At 46.7% G+C, this 22,694-nt stretch overlaps 1 protein-coding gene across 7 annotated transcripts in view; it reads left to right on the top strand.

Moving 5' to 3' along the window:
* The window catches only part of ACOT11 (acyl-CoA thioesterase 11), a 133,157-nt gene that overhangs the window by 86,995 nt on the left and 23,468 nt on the right, over nucleotides 1-22,694 (top strand). For 6 of the 7 annotated variants that reach the window (XM_039483514.1, XM_039483511.1, XM_039483510.1 and 3 more), the window contains 8 exons: nucleotides 1,007-1,196; nucleotides 4,788-4,857; nucleotides 14,155-14,215; nucleotides 14,805-14,906; nucleotides 17,410-17,545; nucleotides 18,720-18,876; nucleotides 21,277-21,396; nucleotides 22,435-22,579. In XM_039483514.1, coding sequence (XP_039339448.1) covers nucleotides 1,007-1,196; nucleotides 4,788-4,857; nucleotides 14,155-14,215; nucleotides 14,805-14,906; nucleotides 17,410-17,545; nucleotides 18,720-18,876; nucleotides 21,277-21,396; nucleotides 22,435-22,579 — 981 coding nt within the window. Of the gene's footprint in view, nucleotides 1-331; nucleotides 407-1,006; nucleotides 1,197-4,787; nucleotides 4,858-14,154; nucleotides 14,216-14,804; nucleotides 14,907-17,409; nucleotides 17,546-18,719; nucleotides 18,877-21,276; nucleotides 21,397-22,434; nucleotides 22,580-22,694 lie in introns of those variants that run through there. The other variant, XM_039483513.1, reaches the window with a different exon arrangement.

Raw genomic sequence — 22,694 nt, 5'->3', positions numbered from 1 at the left:
TGGCCTACCATGGAACTACAGCATCCATAAGGTGCCATTTTTTAATCAAAATATTTTGGTTTTCATTGTTGAGATTTTCCAAGGGAGAAAAGGAGAGTATTTTCTGCCCAGCACTACTTCCAATTCCTGCCTGGTAACTAGAGGTGGGCCAGAACCGAAACCTCGCCAGTCACCGCCACACCCCAAACTTTGGGGCAGTCCGGGTCCAGACCCAGTTTGTGGCCTGGCTTAAGCCCCATCTCCAGGAGTGAAGATTCTTCATTTGGCACTTGGCTGACAGTTCTGTGAGCTCTTTGGGGCTGAGCACTGAGTGGCCCCTTTCTTGGTGCTATATAGATGATAAATAATGATGCCTAAGGCAGAACTGTGCTCACCAGAAAGGAGAAGCTGCTTTTTTGCCGGTCAGGTAAGTGATACATGCGTAAGAAGGTGCCACTTTTACACAGGCGTTTTTCAGGTTACAGCCATGCTTTGGGAGGGATTTTACGAGTTAGATGCTCCATTCCATGGCATTTCAGTGTCACTGGGGAATTGGAGACTTACCACCCCGGGGCTCCTTTGACACTCCCCATCTTTGCATTCTAGCTGAGCAAAGTGCGGTTCTCTTCTCCCCCGAGGCTAATGGGAAAAGGGAATCTTGCTTTAAAAAAAATGGTGGTTTTTTTGTTGTTGTTTTTTTTTTTCCTTTAACCTGGACTATTGCATGTGTTCCTGCTGCGGCTCCCCCAAATGGCTTAGAACAGGGGGTTATTTCTTAGCCACAAGCCTTGCAAGCTGATGTCATGGGGGCCTTTTCAGCCCTGTGCCTTAAGGGGGCAAAGCAGACGCTGCTTCTAGCAATGGGATGCGGGAGAGAGTCCCTCTCTCCAAAGCACTTCGCCTGAGATGGCCCGAGCCCTTCCTGCCCCTCCGCAAACCTGTGCAGGGTGGTGGTGTGGGGCAGGCTGCGGCCGGGCCCCTGCTCGCTGCCGCAGGGGCTGAGTTCCACGTGTGTTCTCCCCAATAGGGCTCAGCGTCCGCCCTTCCCGCCGGGGCCTTGGCCGACCCAGCACTGGGCATGGAGAGAGGGGAGCAGTACCGCAATCCGACCGAGGTGCAGATGAGCCAGCTGGTGCTGCCATGCCACACAAACCACCGCGGCGAGCTGAGCATCGGGCAGCTGCTGAAGTGGATTGACACCACAGCCTGCCTCTCTGGTAAGCGGAGCTGCACTGCGGAGTTTGGCCACTCACCAGCTGCACAGAAGCAGTGCCCGAGGGCTGCCAACTTTCTGAAAACCGGACATTGCAGCAGGAGAGCCGGAACCTCTCCCCCGCCCCTGCTCTGCCTCTTCCCCCGAGGCCATGTCCCCATCACTTGCTGCTCTCTCCTCTCCCCTCCCCTTCCCCAGCTGGGCTCCCTCTGCCCAGGGCTAGGACAGGAGCCTGCCTGCCCCCCAGATGCAGGTAGGAGGTGGCCCCAGTTGAGCAGGGGCTGGCGTGGGTTGGTGACTTGGCACCTCCCCCACCCCCACCTGTGGTAGCTGGGCTTTTGGTGTCCAGTCAGTACATGTGGTCAGACGCTGTACAGGTCCCCTTTCAATTGGACTCTCTGATCAAAAACTGGACATTTGGCAACACTAACATCCGCTAGGCTAGCTCAGGGCTTCTACAGAGACTAGAGAACAGCTATGGCCCTGAATAAAGGATGTAACCTTTTAATAACTGGTCAGATTTCTATTCCCAGGTACCTCAATACTGATCTGTTCAGTGCTATGGGACACCACCATGGTACCATCTCCCTGGCTTGTCTTCAAATGAGTCATGGAGTCCCCCATTCTGTGGGATCTTCCCCCCCAGCTCCCTTTCCTCTCTGCCCATCTGATGAGGTCATGAGAGCTCAATCTATAGGGATGGAAGTTGTTGTGGACAGGATACCTCTGAGAATGGACAGCCTAAAATACAATAGAGAGCTAATATTACAGCCTTTGCTACAGGACTTTCGTCTGATCAGATATTAACAGAGCAAACGTGAGAATATGCAGGAACAGCATTGGTTAAAAACTAGCGAGCAGATTTGTTCCTGCTATTAGAAAGGTTCAGTCCATTTCCTGGCTAATACAGGAGTGTGCTTGTCAAGCACCCTGTAGTGACTCAAGAGCATGAATGCCAACCTCGGGGCAGACTTCTGTTCTAACCACGAGGCATGACTGCCTGCATCCCAGTCATATGACACCAATTCAGCAAACAGTTAAGTGTGTTCCATTGAAACCAGGGGACTTGCTCTTAAAGTTTAGCACATGCTAGTGCTTTGCTGGAGAGGGATGGGATTACTCTCATCTGTGGAAATGTTTTGCTGAACTGGGGCCAAAAGGAGGATGCTAAACTAGATGAACCAATAATCTTGTCAGATACAGCAATTCTGTCCCAGTAGAACAGGGTGGTGTATATGAGTGTGTTCAGACTATGGGACATTGTTCAAGAGTTCTGTATCTTAACATGACCGCGAAGGGGGAAAACAAACAGGAAAACTTAAATGTGGGGGGGAAGCAGATAAAAGGGGATGACTGATCTAGTCCTTAAATGAATAGGGGGATCAGATATGAAGGAGACCTGGGGATGCAAGTCAGACCAAAACATCAGTGAGATGGTGAGGGAACTCCTGGCAAACCGCTCTCATGGGAGTTCCCCAGAAATGGAAGAAGTGAGATCCCAGTAGGATTAGCATGGAAGAGGATCCTGCTTCTTAAGAGGTGGATGGGTGGATCTGAGAGCTCTCACAAAGATAAGACAGTTGTGTAATCTACTGTAACGAAACTCTGCTCTAGGATTAAGACTCTGATGCCATAGTTTTAGAATTAATCTTTATGGTCTGGGAGGTGGGTCCATGGAAGGCTCCTATGAAGTGGTCCATAGAAGGAAAAGCTTGGAGAACCCTCTCCTAGAAAATGTATTGCTGACAGGGCCGAAATGGTGACGTTGTTTCCCTTTGTGTCTGAGAGACTCAGATGTCACTGTAATAGTCCTGTAGGTTAGCTGGCTGCAGTGTCCAGCTGTTGGTGCTGTCACAGTATGGTGTTTATGCAGCGCTTGCTAAGTCTGTGTCAGCACTCGCAGTACCATGTTTTCAAGGGTTATCTGTCAGTTACATACAGCATAGCTACCAAATTCACAGTCCATTTTGGTCAATTTCATAGTCATAGGATTTTAAAAATAGTAAATTTCATGATTTCAGTTATTTAAATCTGAAATTTCATGGTGTTGTAGTTGTAGGGGTCCTCACCCAAAAAGGAGTACGGCGGGGGAGGAGGTCGCAAGATCATTCTGGGGGGTGTTGCAGGACTGCTACCTTTACTTCTGTGTTGCTGCTAGCGCCGACGCTGCCTTCAGAGCTGGGCAGTTGGAGAGTAGCGGCTGCTGGCCAGGATCCCAGCAGAGCCGCTGCCAGCACCAGTGCAGAAGGAAGGATGGCATGGTATGGTATTGCCACTCTTACTACTGCACTGCTGACTGCAGAGCTTGGCACTAGTCAACAGCCACTGCTCACTGGCCACCCAGCTCTGAAGGCAGCGCAGAAGTAAGGGTGGCAATACCACAACCCCTGCTAATATAACCTTGCGACACTCCCTCCCCCACACACTTCCTTTTGGGTCAGGACCCCCAATTTGAGAAATGCTGGCCTCCCCTATGAAATCTGCATAGTATAGGATAAAAACGCACAAGACCAGATTTCATGGGGGGAGACCAGATGTCACGGTCCATGACACATTTTTCATGGCTGTGAATTTGGTAGGGAACTAAGCATAGCTTCTAGGTGAAACTTGGTACCCAGGGCCTTTGCCTGCTGTCATGCGTCCTTATCAAATGAGATTGTAAAAACTCAATGGGCACTGGGATTTTAAGTAAAATGTTGGCAAGAGCTTGATACATGATGCTGTCTTTAACTGGTTTTCTGCTTCGGGGATTGCACTTCCAAGAAAGCTTTAGAGGGAGGATGGGGCCGTGATTAGGGCACTAGACTAGGATTTGGGAGCCCAGGGTCAATTCACCGTTCTGCCACACACTTTCGGTGTGACCTTAGGCAAGTCACTTAATCTGTCTGTGCTGCAGTTCCCCATCTCACAAGGGCGTTTTGAGGCTAAATACCCTCCCACTTGTGAAGCTTTTTAAGGTCTGCTGATGAAAAGCACTATATAAGAGGTTAGTATTTGTATTTCTAGAACCCACGCTCTTGGAGATCTTCAAGCCACAGGAGATAACGAGACAGTTTCCAATGTATAGCTAGGATGTCTTTTAAAATATAAACTACCCACCAGTTGCTTACAAGATAAATACACATCCTAGCAACAGACAAGAATGTGGAGGGAGACTGGAGAACACACAGATATAATTTTTAAACATGTAATCTAATTTATCTCTGTTTAGTAGAATGTACAATTGGTTTAACTGTTACGATACGTTTGACAGATTTAGGGGGAAAATCAGCTAAGAAAACTGCTCCATTAACTTGATCAGTATGTCTATTGACTGGAAAGATCAGACAGGTCATCTGTATGCTGGCCAATGTTAAACACATACAGCCTTTGATTAAGGGAGGTACACGGGCATCTTCTCTGTGTAACCTGTGGAGACCCTCAACATAGAGGGAATCTTGTGTCCTACACACACTGGACAATGTGGATCTGCAGAGACAAGGTTTACTGGTGTCTGTTCAGAGTCTGCAACTAGAGTAGCAAGAACAGAAAAAGTCCACTTATTTGGTGCACTGATTGTCTGAAGGTAACTGATGCGGTTTGTTCTCCTTTTTAGCCGAGAGACATGCTGGCTGCCCCTGCGTCACGGCTTCTGTGGATGATATCTATTTTGAGCACACGATTAGGTAAATGCCTTGCTTTCCTCTCTTGCAGTTTGCTGGCTTTGAAAAAAGTCTCTTTGGATGCAGCAAATATTGAAGAACTGGAGTTTGTACACCATGTTAATTATCCCTTCTATTCTGGACAAATAAACCACACCCCCTCAACCCAATCCACAGGGAAGGGGAGGGGAATGTAAGACACAGTGGCTTTGAACCCAGGGTCTGAGACGGGCTCTGCAATATACCTACACGTTAAGGGCTAGAATCCCCCTGGGGTCTGACAATGAACAGCCTCATGTTACTTCTCTAATATTGATGTTTAGGTGGTTTGGGAGGCTCTTGCTTGGTTATCCTCCTGGTTTTTCCTCATAATCCAGCTGCTGTTTTGTTCAAGACACCCCCTTTCATTTAGGGTATATCTACACTGCCAAAAACTCGCCTCAGCAACCGTGGCAGTGAGTCTTAAAACCAGCTCAACTGACTTGTGCTCATGCCATGGAGCTAAAAATGGCAGTGTAGATGTTCCCGCTTGGGCTGGAGCCTGGGCTCTGAGACTCCTCCTCCCCCTCACAGGGTTGCTGAGCCCAGGCTCCCGCCCGTGCGGGAATGTTTAACACTGATATTTTTAGCCTCCCAGCGGGAGCCCAAGTCACTTGACCCTGGCTTTGAGCCTTACTGCCACAGGGATGGCTTTTTTGTGGTGTAGACGTAGTGTTTATAGCACAGGAGACAAGTCTGTCTGTAAATACCTCTGTAGCACCTTTTCATTCAAGGATCTCCCTTGACAACCATTAACTAAACCCGATAACACTCCAGGAAGAGTAGGTAAGGAGATATAGGGATTTCTGCTTCACCCACAGCTGAAATGCAGCTAGCTCTGGGGTGGAACACAGAAGTTGTCTAATGGCGTGTGGTAATGTAACATTCTAGTGTGCAGCCAAAAGTGAAGAAATACTTTAATTCTAAAATCCTTGCTGTCTCCATAAGCTTTGTTGAATGAAATACTGTACTGCACTGCATGTGGACTTATTCATAATCTTACTGGCCTACAAGATCTGATGCCTCCTACAGTGAGAGAGTTGTGTGTGGCTCTGAAGAACTGAGTGTATAACTTCAGATCCAGCGAAGTTTCTGAACTTTGAGTGCAAGCAATCCAAGATACCACTTCCCTGCAAATGTTAATACTGCATTAAAGGCTACCTGTGATTTGCAGGTATTGTATTATTAAAGGGACACACACAGTCCGTGGGCTCAGGCCAACGTTTGTCCATCAGCAGGTTTGAGAGCTGTAGGTACAAGATATCTGAATGTCCTCAAGCCCTTTTACAATTTAGAAAAGGTCAGTTATGCAATGAACTATCTTCCTTTCTTCTAACTTCCATGGCATGACTAGGAGCTACTATCCCAGCTAAAGTGGACAAACCCTTTACTTTAGGTGCACAGAACTGTTGGCCATTACAGATGCTTGGTTACACTGACACAGTTACCGTTATGAACCATCCTTACGGCTCTAAATGCATGGCTGCTCCTGCAGGTAGTGGCTGCATCCACCAGTCATGCATCTTCTGTCCTGTCAGACCTTCTAGGAAAATCCTGATGGTGCATTAACTGCTAAGGGTACGTCCATACTACCCGCCCGGGTCGGCGGGTAGCGATCGACTTCTCAGAGTTCGATATATCGCGTCTCATCTAGACGCGATATATCGAACTCCGAACGCGCTCCCGTCGACTCCGGAACTCCACCACCGCGAACGGCGGTGGCGGAGTCGACGGGGGGAGCCGCGGACTTCGATCCCGCGCCGTGAGGACGGGTAAGTACTTCGAACTAAGGTACTTCGAGTTCAGCTATGCTATTCGCGTAGCTGAACTTGCGTACCTTAGTTCGAACCCCCCCCAGTGTAGACCAGGCCTAAGGGACAGTCCCTTAATGGGTAAACTGAGTCAGATAGGAGAGCTGACCTGAACCTTGACCCAAACCTGAAGCCAGACCTTATTGGAGGCTTTTTTAAATTTTTTTTTTCTTTTAATGCATTCCATTTATTTTACATCTGATTCTTGTCCCAGTCAGACCCAGGAAGGCAGAGGATAGGTGGTACCTGTATCTCGAACCTGACAGGAAGTAGAAGGCACAGCATCAGAAATTTCATGCCAGTCTGTTCTCAGGAGACAAGCAGCCAGCTGTTGAGCCTTGAGAGCTTGAGATGAGCATTCAGTCACCTGTTTGGATTGTTTTCTAAACCAAACCTTGACACGTGTGTGTGTGTGTGTGTGTGTGTGTGTGTGTGTGTGTTTGTCTCTCTCTCTCAGCACTAACCTGCAGCGGCTGGAATAGAATATCTAGCCGCAAACGTAGTGACGTAATAATGAGCTAGATCAAAGATCAAAAGATCTCTTTTCTTTGAAAGAGATCCAGGAGGACAGCTAGTTCAATAATGTAGTGGCCTAGGATTAATTACAGGCATACCAGTCACGTACTCAGGGCTGGCTCCAGGCACCAGCCCAGCAAGCAGCTGCTTGGGGCGGCCAACGGTGAGGGGCGGCACGTCCGGGTCTTCGGCGGCGGGTCCCTCACTCCCTCTCGGAGTGAAGGACCTGCTGCTGAATTGCCGCTGAAGACTGAAGCGGTGGCAGTAGAGTTGCAGATCATGGCTTTTTCCGCGTGGGGCGGCAAAAACCCTGGGGCCGGCCCTGCATGTACTGCATGAAAAATCCTTTGAAAAACCTCTTCAGTGTTACAGTGCCCCAGACAGGACATTAACATGTCATATGTTCAACTGTACTTTTGTTGCTCTGTCAGTATATAAAATATAGACATGACCTCTAGATGGCTCAGGAATTGGAAGTAGCTGTGGATCCTCCCTCCTTGGGCAATAGTTCAAATCTGTCCTAGGCTGGTAGTGATAAAAGTTCCCACTTTGGCTACTGATAGGTGGCCTGTGTGAAATCATTTGGGTATTTTGGTCCATTTCCTAGACCATCTTTGTGTGAGATTGACTAGATGAGAAACAGAGCCCTGTTCCTTGAAGCAGGCACTGCCTCTGCTCATGCTGCTAACTTTTAAGTGGATGAATGGAGATCTGTCTCATGTGCTATTACTTTGACGTCTCTCACCAATCCTCCATTTAGTTTAAAATCTATAGCAAAATCACAAAGGGAATCCAAGATCGTCACCAATATAAGTAAAAATCAAATTAATACAGGGAAATGTTTAATTTGTGAGAAGCTTTAAAAAAGAATGATTGGTGGTTTTGGAATCTCCCACTAATCTTTTGCTAATTGTGTTAATAGACTTTGATTTTATTTGACGAGATAAAGTGAAAAATGGCCAGGTGATTGTTTTAAACAATCTCATCTTGAAGACCAATTCCTCTGCATTCAGTCTGTGCTCCAAAGATGGAGACACCATCATTTAATGTGCCACCTTTATGTGTTAGGAATTTATGGCCCTTGTTATGTAGACAGCTGATAAATAGGATGCCGTGGGAATGTACAACCTTACCAGGATGTCTTAGAGAGTGCTCTGATGTGGCTTAAAAAAGTTAAAGTAACTAAATCAATCCTCTGGATTCAACCACTTATGCTAAATAAGCTTTAAACACAGGTATTTGTGACTCTTGTTTTAACATTTCCTTTTAATTTTGTAGTCTAGGTAGCAGTTGGACCCAGTTGCGATAGAGGGTATGGAGAGATCTTAGCTAGTTAGCTAGATACCTTCAACTCCCAGCAGCCACTGGGAGCAGGCTTCAAGCTCAAACCTGTTTTAAACCTGCCAGCCCCAGTGGCTGATGGGAGTTGGCCACCTTTCTCCAGGGCAACCGTTGAGTTGGCTACTCTGCATGCAGTAGGACTGAACAAGATCCAAACCCGAGAGGGGCGGGGAGAGATTCCCCTCCCTCCCTCCTGAAAGGTGTCTTGTGTTTGTATTTGTTTCCAGGCTCAGGCTTGGCATTACTTGTCAGCTAGGTAGAAAGGCAGATTGCCATCTAATACATCAGTGCTCACTAGCAGTCCTCCCAATAAGAGTTTCTGCAAATGTTCAGGGAAAACCCATCAAGTTTGGACCTATATAGATTTGGACTCCATGGTGGAAACCCGGTAATCCAGCTGACTTGCCCTTGCTGCTTCTCCACTGTGGTGCAGGGAAAAGATCCCTATATGAAAAATTAATTTGCTGAAAATGAGTGAAATCTCCAAAAGCTGGTAGTTTTGTTTTGGGAATCTCCTTTGCTGCCCGGTATGATGATAGTTAGATGCCTGATGTAGCAAATTCTTGAGTATGGGAGAGTTGGAGTCCAAACTAGATCTTCCAAGTAGAGATCACAAAACTTTCCAGAGGCATTTGGGGTGGAGAGGGGCTGAGAGGTTCTTGGGAATTCACCTGCATAGAAACCAGGAATTGAGGCTAATCCTTGCTATTTCTCCGTTAGGGAGATGTGAGGGGGACAGTTGAGTCCTGCTAAACTGAGTGGGATGGGAGCAGGATTACAAGTGGTCCTACACAGAGCTCTAGTTGGTACCACTCCAGTGATTGGCCATGATAGGGAGCCAGAATCCTCCTTTTCCAAAGTCATGGCGCTGTCATAGAATCATAGGGTTGGAAGGGACCTCAGGAGGTCATCTAGTCCAACCCCCTGCTCAAAGCAGGACCAATCCCCAGACAGATTTTTACCACAGTTCCCTAAATGGCCCCCTCAAGGATTGAACTCGCAACCCTGGGTTTAGCAGGCCAATGCTCAAACCACTGAGCTATCCCTCTCTCCCGCCCTGCCATTACCAGCTTGTCCTGGGCTGTAAGCTTGACGTTGCTCTAAGGTCTCATCCTCTTCACAAGAAACCTTTTAATGAAGCCTAAACTCCTGTTTTTAACAATTGAGTCAGGGGACTAGTCACATTGAGCTTCATGCTATTGACCCCTGACTAGCGGACACAATGCTGACCCTGACTTGTCCTCTTCGACGCTGTCCTGTCCCCGAACGCGCTGTGGAGAATCGCGTTCAGTCGTGTTCAGATCTCCTAGTGAAGATGGGCCAGGGCTGCGTGGTCCTGCACGGTGGCGTGCTGAACAATCTGGAGAATGCGGTTAGCCGAGGAGTTATTTTCCTGAACACTCTTCCCAGGGGTATGCACGACTGGGGTCACTCAGGAGTCCAATCTCGGCTTAGAACAAAAGAGGTAAAAACATCTCAGCCCGTGTTTTTGGGCTTCCAGGCTAGGGCAGCCCCCAGGGAACAATGGCTCTCTGCTACTTTGACTTCCCTGGCTGATTTTGGTGCAGACCAAGACCTTGTACGGCACTTGGAACTGTCTGGCAGAGAAATCCAGCTCGCTGGGACTCCTGCCTAGTCGGGGGAGTCAAGGGGACCTAGCGATCTCACTGAGTCCATGTGTGCTGTGCTGTTGGTTTCTGCAGCCCTTCTGTGTCTCGGGATGATTGGGGGCGCTGTAGAGGTCAGGATGTCTGCCCCCTGCTTCCCCCTCCCTCATCTCTTCATGTCTTTGCTCCACACCTGCCCTGTTACCCTCTTCTCCCTGCTCCTTTTCCCGTCTGTGTCCCCTCTCCCTTCGCTTTTCTTTCCATTTAGCTGATCCCCTCGTAACTAAACCCAGCCCCCCCAAACTTACAGGAACTAGTGTGCTGTTCATCACATTGGTCACTCTGCTTGTGCGTTCTGCGCTGTCCCTCACCCAGTGTCTGTCTGGTCTAGTTGGACTGTCATCTCTTTGGGGCGGGGACCACCTACTATTCTGTGTTTCTACCACGCCAATCACCTTCTTGGTTGGCCCTTAAGCATTACCATAACAAACAGGATTAATAATAAACGTAATCTGAGGGTCAGAGGCCAAAGGATGAGGGGGGGATTCTGGCCTAATAACCTGGGTAGCCCTTTCGGCATTAGTGCCGCAGGCTCATGGGAATCGGTGCCTGAGCCGCTGTTGTCAGGTTAATGGGCTCCTGTTGCAGAGAGGGAGGGATCGTTACAATTGGTGCTATCCGGCCTCATGTGTGGTCACTGCCTTGGGGTGGTCTCTGCTTTGCATAAAGAGCCAGCAGTGGTCACTTGCATACACACGCACCCCTTGGTCATGGATGGGGAGAGAACTTCAGTAATAAAGCATGTGCCCCTCCCACTTGAGAGCAAGGAGAGAGTCTGGAAGCCGTATGTAATTACCTGTCTGCTACAGACCTTGCAGCCAGCCACTAGGACACCTGATTACATGTGCTGTGTCAGTGTGTGTACACATGCTTGCCAGGACTCGTGGACCAGCCATGTGTATCTTTGGAGAAGATCCATCATGTAAAACATGGTGAGGAGGGAGGGAACGCAGGCAGCAGGGACTAAACTTGAACAATGTAGAGCTCTTCTGCCGAAAAGCTGTAGCCATCTTTATCTGTGGAGGAATTACCTGAAACATGAGGTCCTGTTTCAATAAGCTCATCTAGATCGATTTCACTGGTATCTTAAAGCAGGTTTGAACCCCGCTGTTGTCTGTGCCATAAGGTTCCTGCCTTTAGTCACTGCCACTGCAGGAGTGTTGGGATTGCTGAGCACACAGAGCTTCAGAGAAGTTCTGAAACTTCCTTGGGCCAATAACCTGCCCCCTTGGAAAGCTTTGTATGTTCACCGCTCCAGAGGTTTCAGTGGGCCATGGGCTCACCTGCAGGAATCCATTAAGGGAGTCTATGGTAGAACCTGGAACTGACCCCAGATTTTCTAAGCCCTAGTTCAGGGCCTTGTGCACAAGGCTGTCCTTCCTCCCAGGGTGGACCTCAACCAAGGACTTGATCCCAAGTCGGCTGAAGCCAAAGGGAGCCTTTACATTAATTCCAATGGGCTTTGGATCAGATCCCTAGTTTGTCTCTTTGTGCATGGTGTGTTTTATTTCCCCCTCCATACACCCCACAACAGGGGAGAGAAACTCATTAAAAACCAGGAAAATGTGATTTGTAAAACCACAGATCTTGCCAGTGGGTAGTTGCAGTTCCTGAAACTACTCACTTAGCTTTTAAAAAGAACTGACTAGATTTCAAATGGACAGTGTCTCTTTAAGTCTGTGCTGGCATGTGTGTAAGAGGGCTCGTCTGTGGGTTTATCTCAAGAAGAGACCTGTGAGTTAGTTCATGTACCCTGGCCCCGGCCCTTGGCTTTTCTAGCACTGGGCTGTATCAGTCAATGAGGTGCAAGAAGTGAAGGGAGAGAGCTGATTGGGTCTCATGGGGCTAGGGGACTTCTAAGGCCAGAGGTCTGTCCCACTAAGGCTTTGACTTCCTGACTCCAGTTCTGTCCATTCTAATGCAGTCTACAGCAAAAATCAACATGAGCAAATGGAAAACTAATTCTAAAAATGCACAGTATTGGATAAAGAGAGAACCCTGGGGTAGGCAGAGGGCCATCTGGGGCTACTTTCTACCATGCAAAGTGGGAATGTGTTACCACTTCTTCCTAGTCTCCTCCCACATCCCCTCCCTTTGTCTTCTGAGTCTAGTCCGTTCATCTTATGCATCTTATCGTAAACGTAAAGTTTGAGCTCTCTGGGGCAGGAATTGTAATCTTGTTACCCTGTTTGTATAGCTCTTACCACATTGGGACTCTGATCCCCAGAGTTCCCAGTCAGGGTGACAGCAACAGAAATAATCCATGAATCCAACAAAATCAAAGCTTATTCCTAAAATGTGGTGAAGTGAGTTCTGTAGACGATGTACGATACCCCGAGAGAGGACAACATCCTTGGTACCCATACCCTCCTTTTCTTTTGTATCAGACAGATTCAAATAATGCCTCCCTGGCAGCAGCAGCATGGGAAGAACAATGTCTGGTATGAATACGGAAAGTTACAGCAGTAGACTAGATTTAGCAGCTGGCCTAACCTAGTGGTGGTGTGTGATAGTAGCATTAACCTGATTGACACCAGTGTTCGGTACCTACTGGCTTTGACATGCACTGAGGCCATTCTCTTAAACTCTGCATTTTTTCTGTAATCAGAGATCACCTTTATGCCAACACCAAGCCATCCTCCACTGGAATTGAGAAGAGCCGGCATTCCCAAGGAGGTGTGATTGAGAGAGCTGTGCATGTAAAATGTAGCATTAGCTGGCCGTTCACTGCTCTGGCTTCTAGAAAACGTAACTAATGAGATGTAGCTTCTCTCGGACCAAGGGCTCATGTCTGTGCCTACAAACTCTCAGGGTGGCTCCCAAAATCTAGGGTGTTCTGCACCTTGTAGGATTGGGCCTCCAGTGTGCACTGTATCAGAGAGAGATGGCTTTCCTCACTAAGTGGCCATAGGTATGGCATGTGTCACTCTCAGCTGGAATGAAATTTGAGTGAAACTTTACACTACGTCCACTTCCATACTCACAAGTTTGCTGCAGTGATCACAAATGGGAATCATAGTAATACGTCAGCTTTTTGCAAATTGTTTTTTCTTATTAGAGCCAGCTGACGCAGCAACACTGATCATGCAATACAAGAGTGCCCTGACTATTATACAGTAGTGCCTATTACATGCTGCTTCTTACCTAAGATGGCTAAAACTGAAATAGATCTGAAGGAAGGAAAATACTTCCCTATTTTTGCACCTTGTTTGGTCAGTTTCCTTGTTTTCCCTGTAGAGTCAGTCCATCAGTTTCCATGGGTCTTTCACTTGGGGGACAAACATTTTGAAAAACAAGAAAATGGGATTTTAAATCCCCCAAAACTAGTAAAGATGCTTGGTGGGAGAAGTGGGATCTGAAAGTACTTTGAATCCAGCTCTTTTAAAAACTGATTAGATTTCAAGTTAACTTTGTCTCTTAATAGGCTGATTTACTTAACGTTCACATTTTCTGACTTTTGAGGGATTACCTGTGCCGTGTTGCAGTAGCATTAACATTGGTTTTTTTTTTTTTTTTTTTTTTTGCCTTTAATTTCTAGTTGTGGTGTGTGTGGGGGGGGGTGTTTTTTTTTGGTTTGTTTAAGGAGATGGGAAGATGTTCAGTTTTATATCACATTAGTTGGCAAAGTCTAGCTGGTGTCTAGCAGTATCCTAAGTCAAGAAATGCAATTTTCTGAACAGGGACTGGTCTGATTTCTTTAGGTTGGAAGGGTGTGTGCGTGCGTGTACTTCTTATAGTTCATTTAAGGCCAATATGATAGCTCTGCACAAAAGCTGTTGCATTTCTTATCAATAGAAGAAGGTACCTGCAATGCTGCTCCTGATAGCACCTTTCGCAGATTGACTGCTTTCTGTTGTAGCACTGTTGATTTCCAACTTGTGTTTTGTGTCTCTAGCAAGGTCGATTGGCATCTTCCACTGACACCGTTATTGTATTTTTTTTTCCAGTGTTGGGCAAGTTGTTAACATCAAAGCCAAAGTAAATCGAGCCTTTAACTCTAGCATGGAGGTTTGTATGCTTTAATCCGCTATCTTGTGGGGCTTCCTATTCTCCAGCTTTACTGTGACCCTGCATGCCAGTGCTACTGTGTACCCAGCTCTAGGGGATTCTTCTCTTCTCTTTCCTTAACTTTGATCATTTTAATAATCTAGTAGTAATCCCTAGAGGGTGATTCTATTCTGCTAGTCTCTGGTGTGTGTTTTGGTCTCCTTTGTTCAGGGGAGTGACAGTATGATCTGGGATGTGTGGTTTTCATTTTGGTGACCAGGGAACTAGCCTTGTGATCTGTTCACTAGAAAACCGTGTAACTTGCAATGAAGTCGTTGCTTTCACTGTTCCCGTTCAAAGGGAATCAAAATGATCAATTGCTAAACTGGGACCAAGCACCAGGACGGTGCGTAGAGCTAGCCTACAAACACAACCTCTTCCTCTCCCAAATAATTCTACATTGGATTTGAATCCTCAGACTTTCTTCTCACGTGGTGCCTTGTCAGGTTGTTCAAACCCTCTTTTCCCCCAATAGAAATAATTCAAACTGAACACGTCTCCCGTATCTATCACATTCTGTTCAATGCCTTTCTATTGTGATCCCCTCCAGGTTGGCATACAGGTCAGCTATGAAGATCTGTGCAGCGGGAAGCAGTGGAATGTGTGTAAGGCCTATGCTACTTTTGTTGCACAAGGCAAAGCAACTGGCAAGGTAGGAACAGATCCTGCAGAAATCAGGCAGGTGTAATTTCTTCCTGTCGGTTCTTGGCACTGGCAAGAACCTGCTTTTGGGATCTGATCCAGCATCTGTTGGAAAGACATCCAGTGCTTCAAAGGGCCCATAAAACCAAGTGAAGATTATTTTTTGTGACTCCAGTGATGTCTGTTGGAACTTTAAGTCTGACACAATGTAATTATTTTTGTAGCATTTATGACCATTATTTGGCATCTGTATGAAGACAGTAGGTCCATTTTTGTATTGACTGTGTTTGTATCTGTTTTAGCAGAATGGGGCCCTGATCTGACGGGCCTCAAAGTGCTGCCACAGTGTCAATGTGAAATAATAACTTACTCTGTATTGTTGGCTTTGTTGAACATCTGTATAAACTGGTTTTTGATTAGCTGCCTGCCTCGCTGGTTCCCTTCATAAAAGGGACTAGATTTCTCAAAGAGTTGGTAGGTAGGTTTATAAACATTAACAAATAAATGGCATTCCTGTTCATTTACTGAATTTTTTTAAAGCGGATACTTTATGGTTATTAAAAATCCCACAGTGTGCTGGAAGCTAGTCCCAGAGTCCTAGCCAAACTCCAATTTGGGTAATTGCCTTTCACCTAAAACATCCTCTGTAGCCTCAGTTGAATATGGTAGCCTTCACCCCACATCTTACACCACTGTATAGTAATGAAGGGTGCCGCTAAGCTGGTTGCATATTTTACGTAAAGGCAGGGTGGATTGATTTAAATCGCCAATTTTAATCATGATTTTAACCATCAAGCAGAAAACCTTGACTTTTTTTTTTTTTTGAAACGATGTTTTGCATTTGTACTTCTTCTTTTCCTAAAGAGAGGTTGATTCTCAGTGGCTGGTAACCATTAAAACATGTTGCGTTTCAACCAGATATACTCTCTACACTAAATTTTGTGCTTCTTTTTGCTAACCAGGAGGATCTGTATATGTTGATTTAAGCAATTAGATAGCTTAACTTACATTTATTCAGTGGTTTTTTTTTTTTTACATTTTTATGTTAGAAAAAGGTGAATGTTGCATTTTTTTATTTACCTAGATTAATTTTTATTTGAAATTTTGCATTTGGATAGAAATTCAATTAAAAATGCACAAAACCAGCATTTTTATTTATTAAATAAAATGGCCTTAAGTGTGCTGGATACATAAAAGAGAGCTTCTCAGAACACGTTTTTCATTGGAAAACCATTTTATTAAGTTTAGGTGATTAAATTCTTCATCTTCTGTTAGCAAAGTGAACAGATTTTGTTTCTGGTCACCATATCCTTCAAGATGTTAGATCTAGTATATCTCATCCTTTCACACCTAGTTTTTATTCACATTTTGGAAGAGAGAAATCAAGCTTTCCTGCTTTTTCAACTCCCAGTTCGTTTCTCTCCTTGAATGAACTAGTCATTGAACTGAACTAGCTGAATATGCTGAAATGAAGCAGGTGTTCTCTGTGCACTCACAGAAGAGGTTACAGCTGTCTAAAGCTAGTTTAGGACTTCTACAAACTCGGACTCCAGGTGCTTATCTGCCTGTTCACTGGGCTGACGTTCTTTAAAACTGAGTAGCAAACATATACGGCGAAATGTATTTTGTACTTAATTTAAAATATTTTAATAGATTATAGCAAATTTAAACCTTAGCATAGGTTGTCAATTCCTATTTTATTTAAATAGGCATGAGGTAGCTGTTAGAGCAAACTGCTGGGAGTCGGGCAATCAGTATTCTAGTCATGGTTCTGACAAAAGTTTCTTTCTAACTGTGGGCAAGTCCCTACCCCTCCTTTCACCTTTGTGCCAGTTTCCCCATCTGTAAAGTCAGGTTAATGCTTGCCTACCTCAGATAAAGGGACCTCATCCACTGGACTGGGAGTGAGGACACCTGGGTTCCATGCCCAGCTCTAGCACTGACCTGGTGTGTGAGGGTTAGTCACGTCCATTTCTGCGTTTCTATTTCCCCACTCACCTTTTGTCTTGTTTTTCGTAGACGGTCATTGCCCCAAAGAACTTACAATCTTTGGCTGCATGTTTGTACGGGGCTTAGTCCCATGAGGCCCTGATCTCAGCTGAGGTCTGCAGGTGCTGCTGCTGTAAAGCAAATAGTCATTCCCGTTAATAAAGTGCTTTGAGATTTCCTGATGGAAGGTGCTTTGGATGCAAAGGACTCCTGTGCATGGAGATTAAAGTGCTTTAGGATTGTTTGGGAAGAAAGGCACAAGGAGGATCTGTGTCTTGTAGAGAAGCAGCACCTCCTAAAAGTGAGCAGAAGAATTCAGTCCCCTAAGGAATCAGATTTCCCCGTTCCATGAACGTTGGAGTTTATCACTGGAGATATCAGTTAGAATACAAAAGTCCTGCAAATAAATAGGAACATCCTCACTCCTTGATGTCCCCTTTAATCAATGAACTGCATCCCCATGGACCAGCCTGGAGATGGGGGAAGAGCTAAACACCAGCACTCTGTCTTCTCTTGGCATGTAGATGAAGCTAAAGCCGCTGGCTCCTCAGACAGAGGAAGAGAAGATGGAATACAGCATTGCTGCTGAGCGCCGCCGAATGCGCCTGGCCCACACCGACACCCTCAAGAATCTTCTCACTAACAGCACCATGCCGACTGGTAAGCTGCCCTGTGGACCCTGCCTCTGAACAAAAGCAAACCTAGAAACTGTACCCGGTGCTTGCCTGACTGCTTTGAGCTGGTGTCCGAAAAGAGTCGGTCATGTCTGTGTCAGGAAAATAATTCCACAACTTGGTGTATGGTTACCGGGTAGCAGTATTCAGAGTGCTATACAAGTATTCACTATTCCTTGCTAGATCCCTGCCAGGTAGGTAACTAAATACTCTTCCCATTTTACAGGTGGGAGAAATTGAGGCAGAGAGAGAGACAGTGACTTTGCCAGGGCCACACAGTGAGTCACTGTCAGTGCTGGGCTTAAAAGACAGCATTTCGTAGCTCCCAGTCCTGTGCTGTCCTCCAGACGCTGCTGCCTCTGATCTCTAGCCCATAAGCCTGACCTCTACTATGAGGTTCTAGCCACCCAAAATACACTCGCCATGTATCGCTGCTTCTTGCCTTGGCATATTGCTTTTGTAACTAGCCCCTTATTCCGGTGGGCCAGTAGAAGGGTGATGCTGTGTCTGCAGCACAGGACTGGTGGGGAAGGAGATCAGGGTCCTGTTTCAGCCTCTGCCACAGATTTGATCTTGGGCAGCGCTGAACCTCTGCCACCATGAAAGGGAGATAATATCTGCTTCACAACCGTTGTGAGGCGATTGCATGAATGTCTGCACCGTGCCTAGAGCTCATCTGAGGGAAGGTGCTATCCATGCAAAACACTTGGTGGTAATGTTCTGCAAAGCCACAGAGACTAGCGGGATCTGACCCCTCATCTCATGCTCCATAGGCTTTCAGGGACGGAGCTTGCTGAGGAGAAGGCTCCCAACCTCTTTTGGGGAAGAGCACCTTGCGCTGCTCCCCGGTGAATGCTCTCCTCCATTGAGCAGGGACAATGAGCTGCTCTCAAAGCCGCCTCAGCTGGCCTCACTCGAGTGGCTGGTGACTGTGGCGTAGGTGTAATGGGGGAATCCTTCTGCAGTCAGCAAGGCAGGGGACAGTCCCCTGGGCTGGAAGGGGCCAGGGCATGGTGGTGGATGAGAAAATGGTGGTTGTTTTGTTTCGTTTTTGTTTTGTAGCAATTAGTTGCGTGAGGACTTGTGCAAATAACATCAGCCCAGTGGGGTGAGTCCTTTCCACGTGCCACTCTGGTAAATGCGTGTTTCTTTCATGGCAGAGCGTGAGAACGGAGACTGCAACACGGTGGTGCCCGCTGAAAAGACCAGGGTGGAGAGTGTGGAACTGGTGCTTCCCCCTCATGCCAATCATCAGGGGAACACGTTCGGAGGCCAGATCATGGCGTGGATGGAAAACGTTGCCACGATAGCAGCAAGGTGCAGTTCTGAGCTTCTCCTCCCCAAGGCTGGAGATGCCTCTGTCATAGGAGAGGTTCTGATTGCATGTGCTGTTAGCATCTTCTGCTCCTTCATTACCCAGTCTGGTAGTGAGGCACAGCAAGATGGTTCAGCAGTCAGGGAGGAAGAATACGGTGCAGGTGAAGTGACATGGGGAGTGGGGGTGCCAGGTAGTTATCTGCCCACGACTCAAGGGGTTAGTTCCTCTGTTCTTGCCAAGAAAAAACCCTCTGAACTTTAACTATGACCACTATGGTCAGGACCTAAACTTTCTTTCCAGTCAGGCCATTGGGCCTACAACCGCCCAGCACTCCAGTGCCCTGCTTGGGCATGGGTTTGGCATTGACGCTAAGGGAAGAGTGCCACCACTGTGGCACCAAGAGCACTTTCTCTCTTGAGCAATGTAGCCTTGCAGATCTCCCCGCATACTGACTAGGCCCAGTCCTCGCAGCCTGAGATGGGGTGGACTCAAACTGCCCTTTCCATGTTGCTGATTATCCACCCAAGCACTACTCTTGGGGAGCCAGCTTTGACTAGACTGCCTGACTAAGGGATGCCATCTTTGGAGTTTGCCTAGTGGGACAAATTCCTATGTCACGATGTCGTCCTTGCATCACACTACAAGGTTTTAACATGGTGTGTCTGGTCTGGAAGATGACCTGGGGGATGCAGGTGTGTCTGTGTCCTATGTCCCATCAAAATAGATCCCACAGAATCAGCTTTACCCCTTGACTGAGGCTGCACGGTCTCATGGGCGCCTCCCTTCTGGTGAGGCAGCTCAGCTGTGGGGAGCGTTACGCCCTTGGCCTGCCTGTAGCAGTACCTTTCCCCTGTGAGGGGTCTTTTCCTGTGTGTGTTTGGAAGCAGCTCTTCTGCAAAGCCGGCCAGTGTTTCTGTTCATGTACAAATACGTAGTCTGGTGCGATGTTGTGGCCAGGGACAGATTTCCAGTGTACTGTTGTGATCCTGGAAACACGTCTTCATGACCGGGGGCAAGTCGCTTCATCGCTCTGCGCCTCTGGCTCCCCATCTGTAGAGAGGGGGATAGTGGTGATTCCCGCCTTTGTAAAGCACGTTGAGACTGACTGATGAAAAGAGCTATATAAGAACTGGGCAATATTTATTCTAAACCTTGAAGGGCGTCCAGGACTGATGTATTTTGTCATCGATAAATCAGCCGTTGTCCATTAGATGGTGCTCCTGTATGCATTAATTATGGGCATTCTGAATCCTCTGTGTGTGATGTGATGGGAAGGGAGGTAGTGAAGGAGTTAAATGTCTTATCTCATTTTTCACCATCTACCTTTTTTGGGTTTAGTTTTTTGATCTTCAGAGACTAACTTTGAGTTCTCAGGTTGACTCGTACTGAACAAGGAGTAGTCTCTGTGTTCTGATTTTACAGTGGAATGGGAACAATAGCCCCAGAACAGCTGCACTGGTAGAGATTCAGGCAAATTTCTCTCTTCCCCTCTCCCCCCGCTAATTATTTAATCATAAAATGTACATCGCGCTCCAGACGCACTTGGGTTGGCTGCCGGTATCCTTGCACTGCCTGAGTGACTGTTGCATTCTTGCTTCTCTGCCAAAATGAGTGTGGGCCCAAGTCCCGCGCCATCATTTGGGTGCCTACCAAGTGCTAACACTGCAGTGCGGTAGCAGGAGGAAGACGCACTGTGAAGGACTCTGTTCTTCGGATGATGTTTTTTAAACCAAGCTTCTGTCCCTCTAGCTCTAGTGACGAAGTGGGAGGTAAGGATCCTGTGGCCCTTCTTTGAGTGGAAAGGGGGTATAACCAGTGACCTGGCTACAGAGATTGGCTTGTAATAAGCTGATCTGATGGTGGGTTATTGGCAGGGTTTTGCCCTGCTGCATGGGAAACGCAGAGTGTGGTCCCAGTTCGCTCTCTGTTGGCTAGGAAAAGGGTGCGTGTCTCCGCACAAGTGACCTTCAGCGCTTGGAGAAATGATTAGTCACAACATGGGGAATCAGGGCGAAGAGGCTTGGGGCCGAGGCAAAAGACGTGTTCTCAGGGGAATACAGACCTCAGTGGCTGCCTTTCTGAGGGCAGCAAATAGGCCCAAATATCTCAGGCTGGCTGAGCGTTGCTGGGGACTGTGTAATGGTGATAGCTGGGCCAGCATCAAAGATTTTACTTTGGGGTGGCTGCATATACCTGTGTCACCTGACAAGAACCTGCTTCCTGTCCTGTTCTCAGGGCTCTCTGGCTTGAGTGGTTTCCCTTTTGTGCACGAACACTTGCGCAGGTCTGCTATTTTGTCCAGCAGCAGGGCATGCACACTGGTTGATATGTTGGCTTGGTGAAATAGTGTCCTTATTTTGAGTGCGTTTTGCAAATCAAATCTCTCTCCCTTCCCACAGCCGGCTGTGCCATGCCCACCCCACTCTGAAGACCATTGAAATGTTCCATTTCAGGGGACCATCACAAGTTGGGGACCGCCTCCTGTTAAAAGCTATTGTTAATAATGCGTTCAAAAACAGGTACATCTTTCTCTGGTTCAGGGTTTTGAATGGATTTTGATAAGAAAGTTCAACAGAAACTTGCACTTTTGTCTTCGAAAACAAAAAACCATGGAAGTTATTGGCTGCTGGATTTACACAAATGAAGAAAAATAATTGAATAGGAAGGAATTGCCAATGTTCAATATCTGTTGTAAAACGAGTTCAATATCTGGTTCTATATAAAGGGATCGGCTATGTTAACAGATAGGCAGAGCAGTGTTTTCCTCTTGAATTACAGAATGCATTACTGACTGTAAAATCAGGTTGATTCAGAAGTTCGGGTTGTAGATTGTTCTGAGAATAAATCTGAATTGGTTCAAATAGCTTGAAATGGGTTCAAATAAAAATAAATTCACACTCAATAAATTAATAGAAATAAAAGATGATAAAGACCCGTTAAATCATCTAGTCGATTGCAGCCAATCACTGTGTGTCTTTATTTGCTTCCTTTTATTCTACTTCCTACATAGGTCAAGTCAGGACTAAGCATCAGGCAGGAAAAAATAGGTTTTACTGTGGGTTTTCAAAATAACCTCCTTAATTCTAACATGAGAAGCAGTGAATTTTCAAAATAGACTTTTAGGCCCTAAATCTGCTCTCAGACAAACTACATGCAACATCCATTAAAATCCATGGGAGCTGTCTCTGTGGGCAAAATTTGCTTGACGTAGAGTGGTGCATCCAGTCCAAGTGACCAGATTTAGTCAAAAAACTGGAGGGGAAATTTCCGATTTCATTGCAAAGATTTTCCCTTTTTTGTTGCAAGTTTTCAACAAAATTTGAAATTTCATCGAGATTTGAAAAGTTGCGCACACTCTGCTTGAGTCATTGCCTTTTTCATGTCCTACTGATTGAGCTGGACTGATCTAGTAGGTCCACTCCTAGGCTCCTCTGCTTTTTGATTATTGGTAAATAAGCAATGGAATGTATGGCACACTGGATTCCTTTAGCTAGGTAGTAGCATGGCTTTACGCCCCGGGCACCTAGAGATGATCTGCTTCCATTCTTCCTTTCCAGCATGGAGGTTGGCGTTTGTGTGGTGGCCTATGGACAGGAAATGGAAGTCAGTCGAAGACATATCAACAGTGCCTTTATGACGTTTGTTGTCTTGGATCAAGAGGGTCAGCCCAGTGCCATTCCGATGGTGAAACCAGAAGCTGGGGTAAGAATGGAAACCATAATCGGAGCCTAGAAAGTGACATTGCCCACATCGGTGGGCTTGTGCAGTGATGTAAAAATCTGGGGAAGTAGGATGCAGCTGAATCTTGTGTTGCCCC

This window comes from Mauremys reevesii, linkage group 8 (genome assembly GCF_016161935.1).
Source record: "Mauremys reevesii isolate NIE-2019 linkage group 8, ASM1616193v1, whole genome shotgun sequence".
Lineage (NCBI taxonomy): Eukaryota > Metazoa > Chordata > Testudines > Geoemydidae > Mauremys > Mauremys reevesii.
The sequence above is the reverse complement of the archived record's forward strand: the minus strand, read 5'-3'. Positions and strand labels throughout refer to the sequence as shown.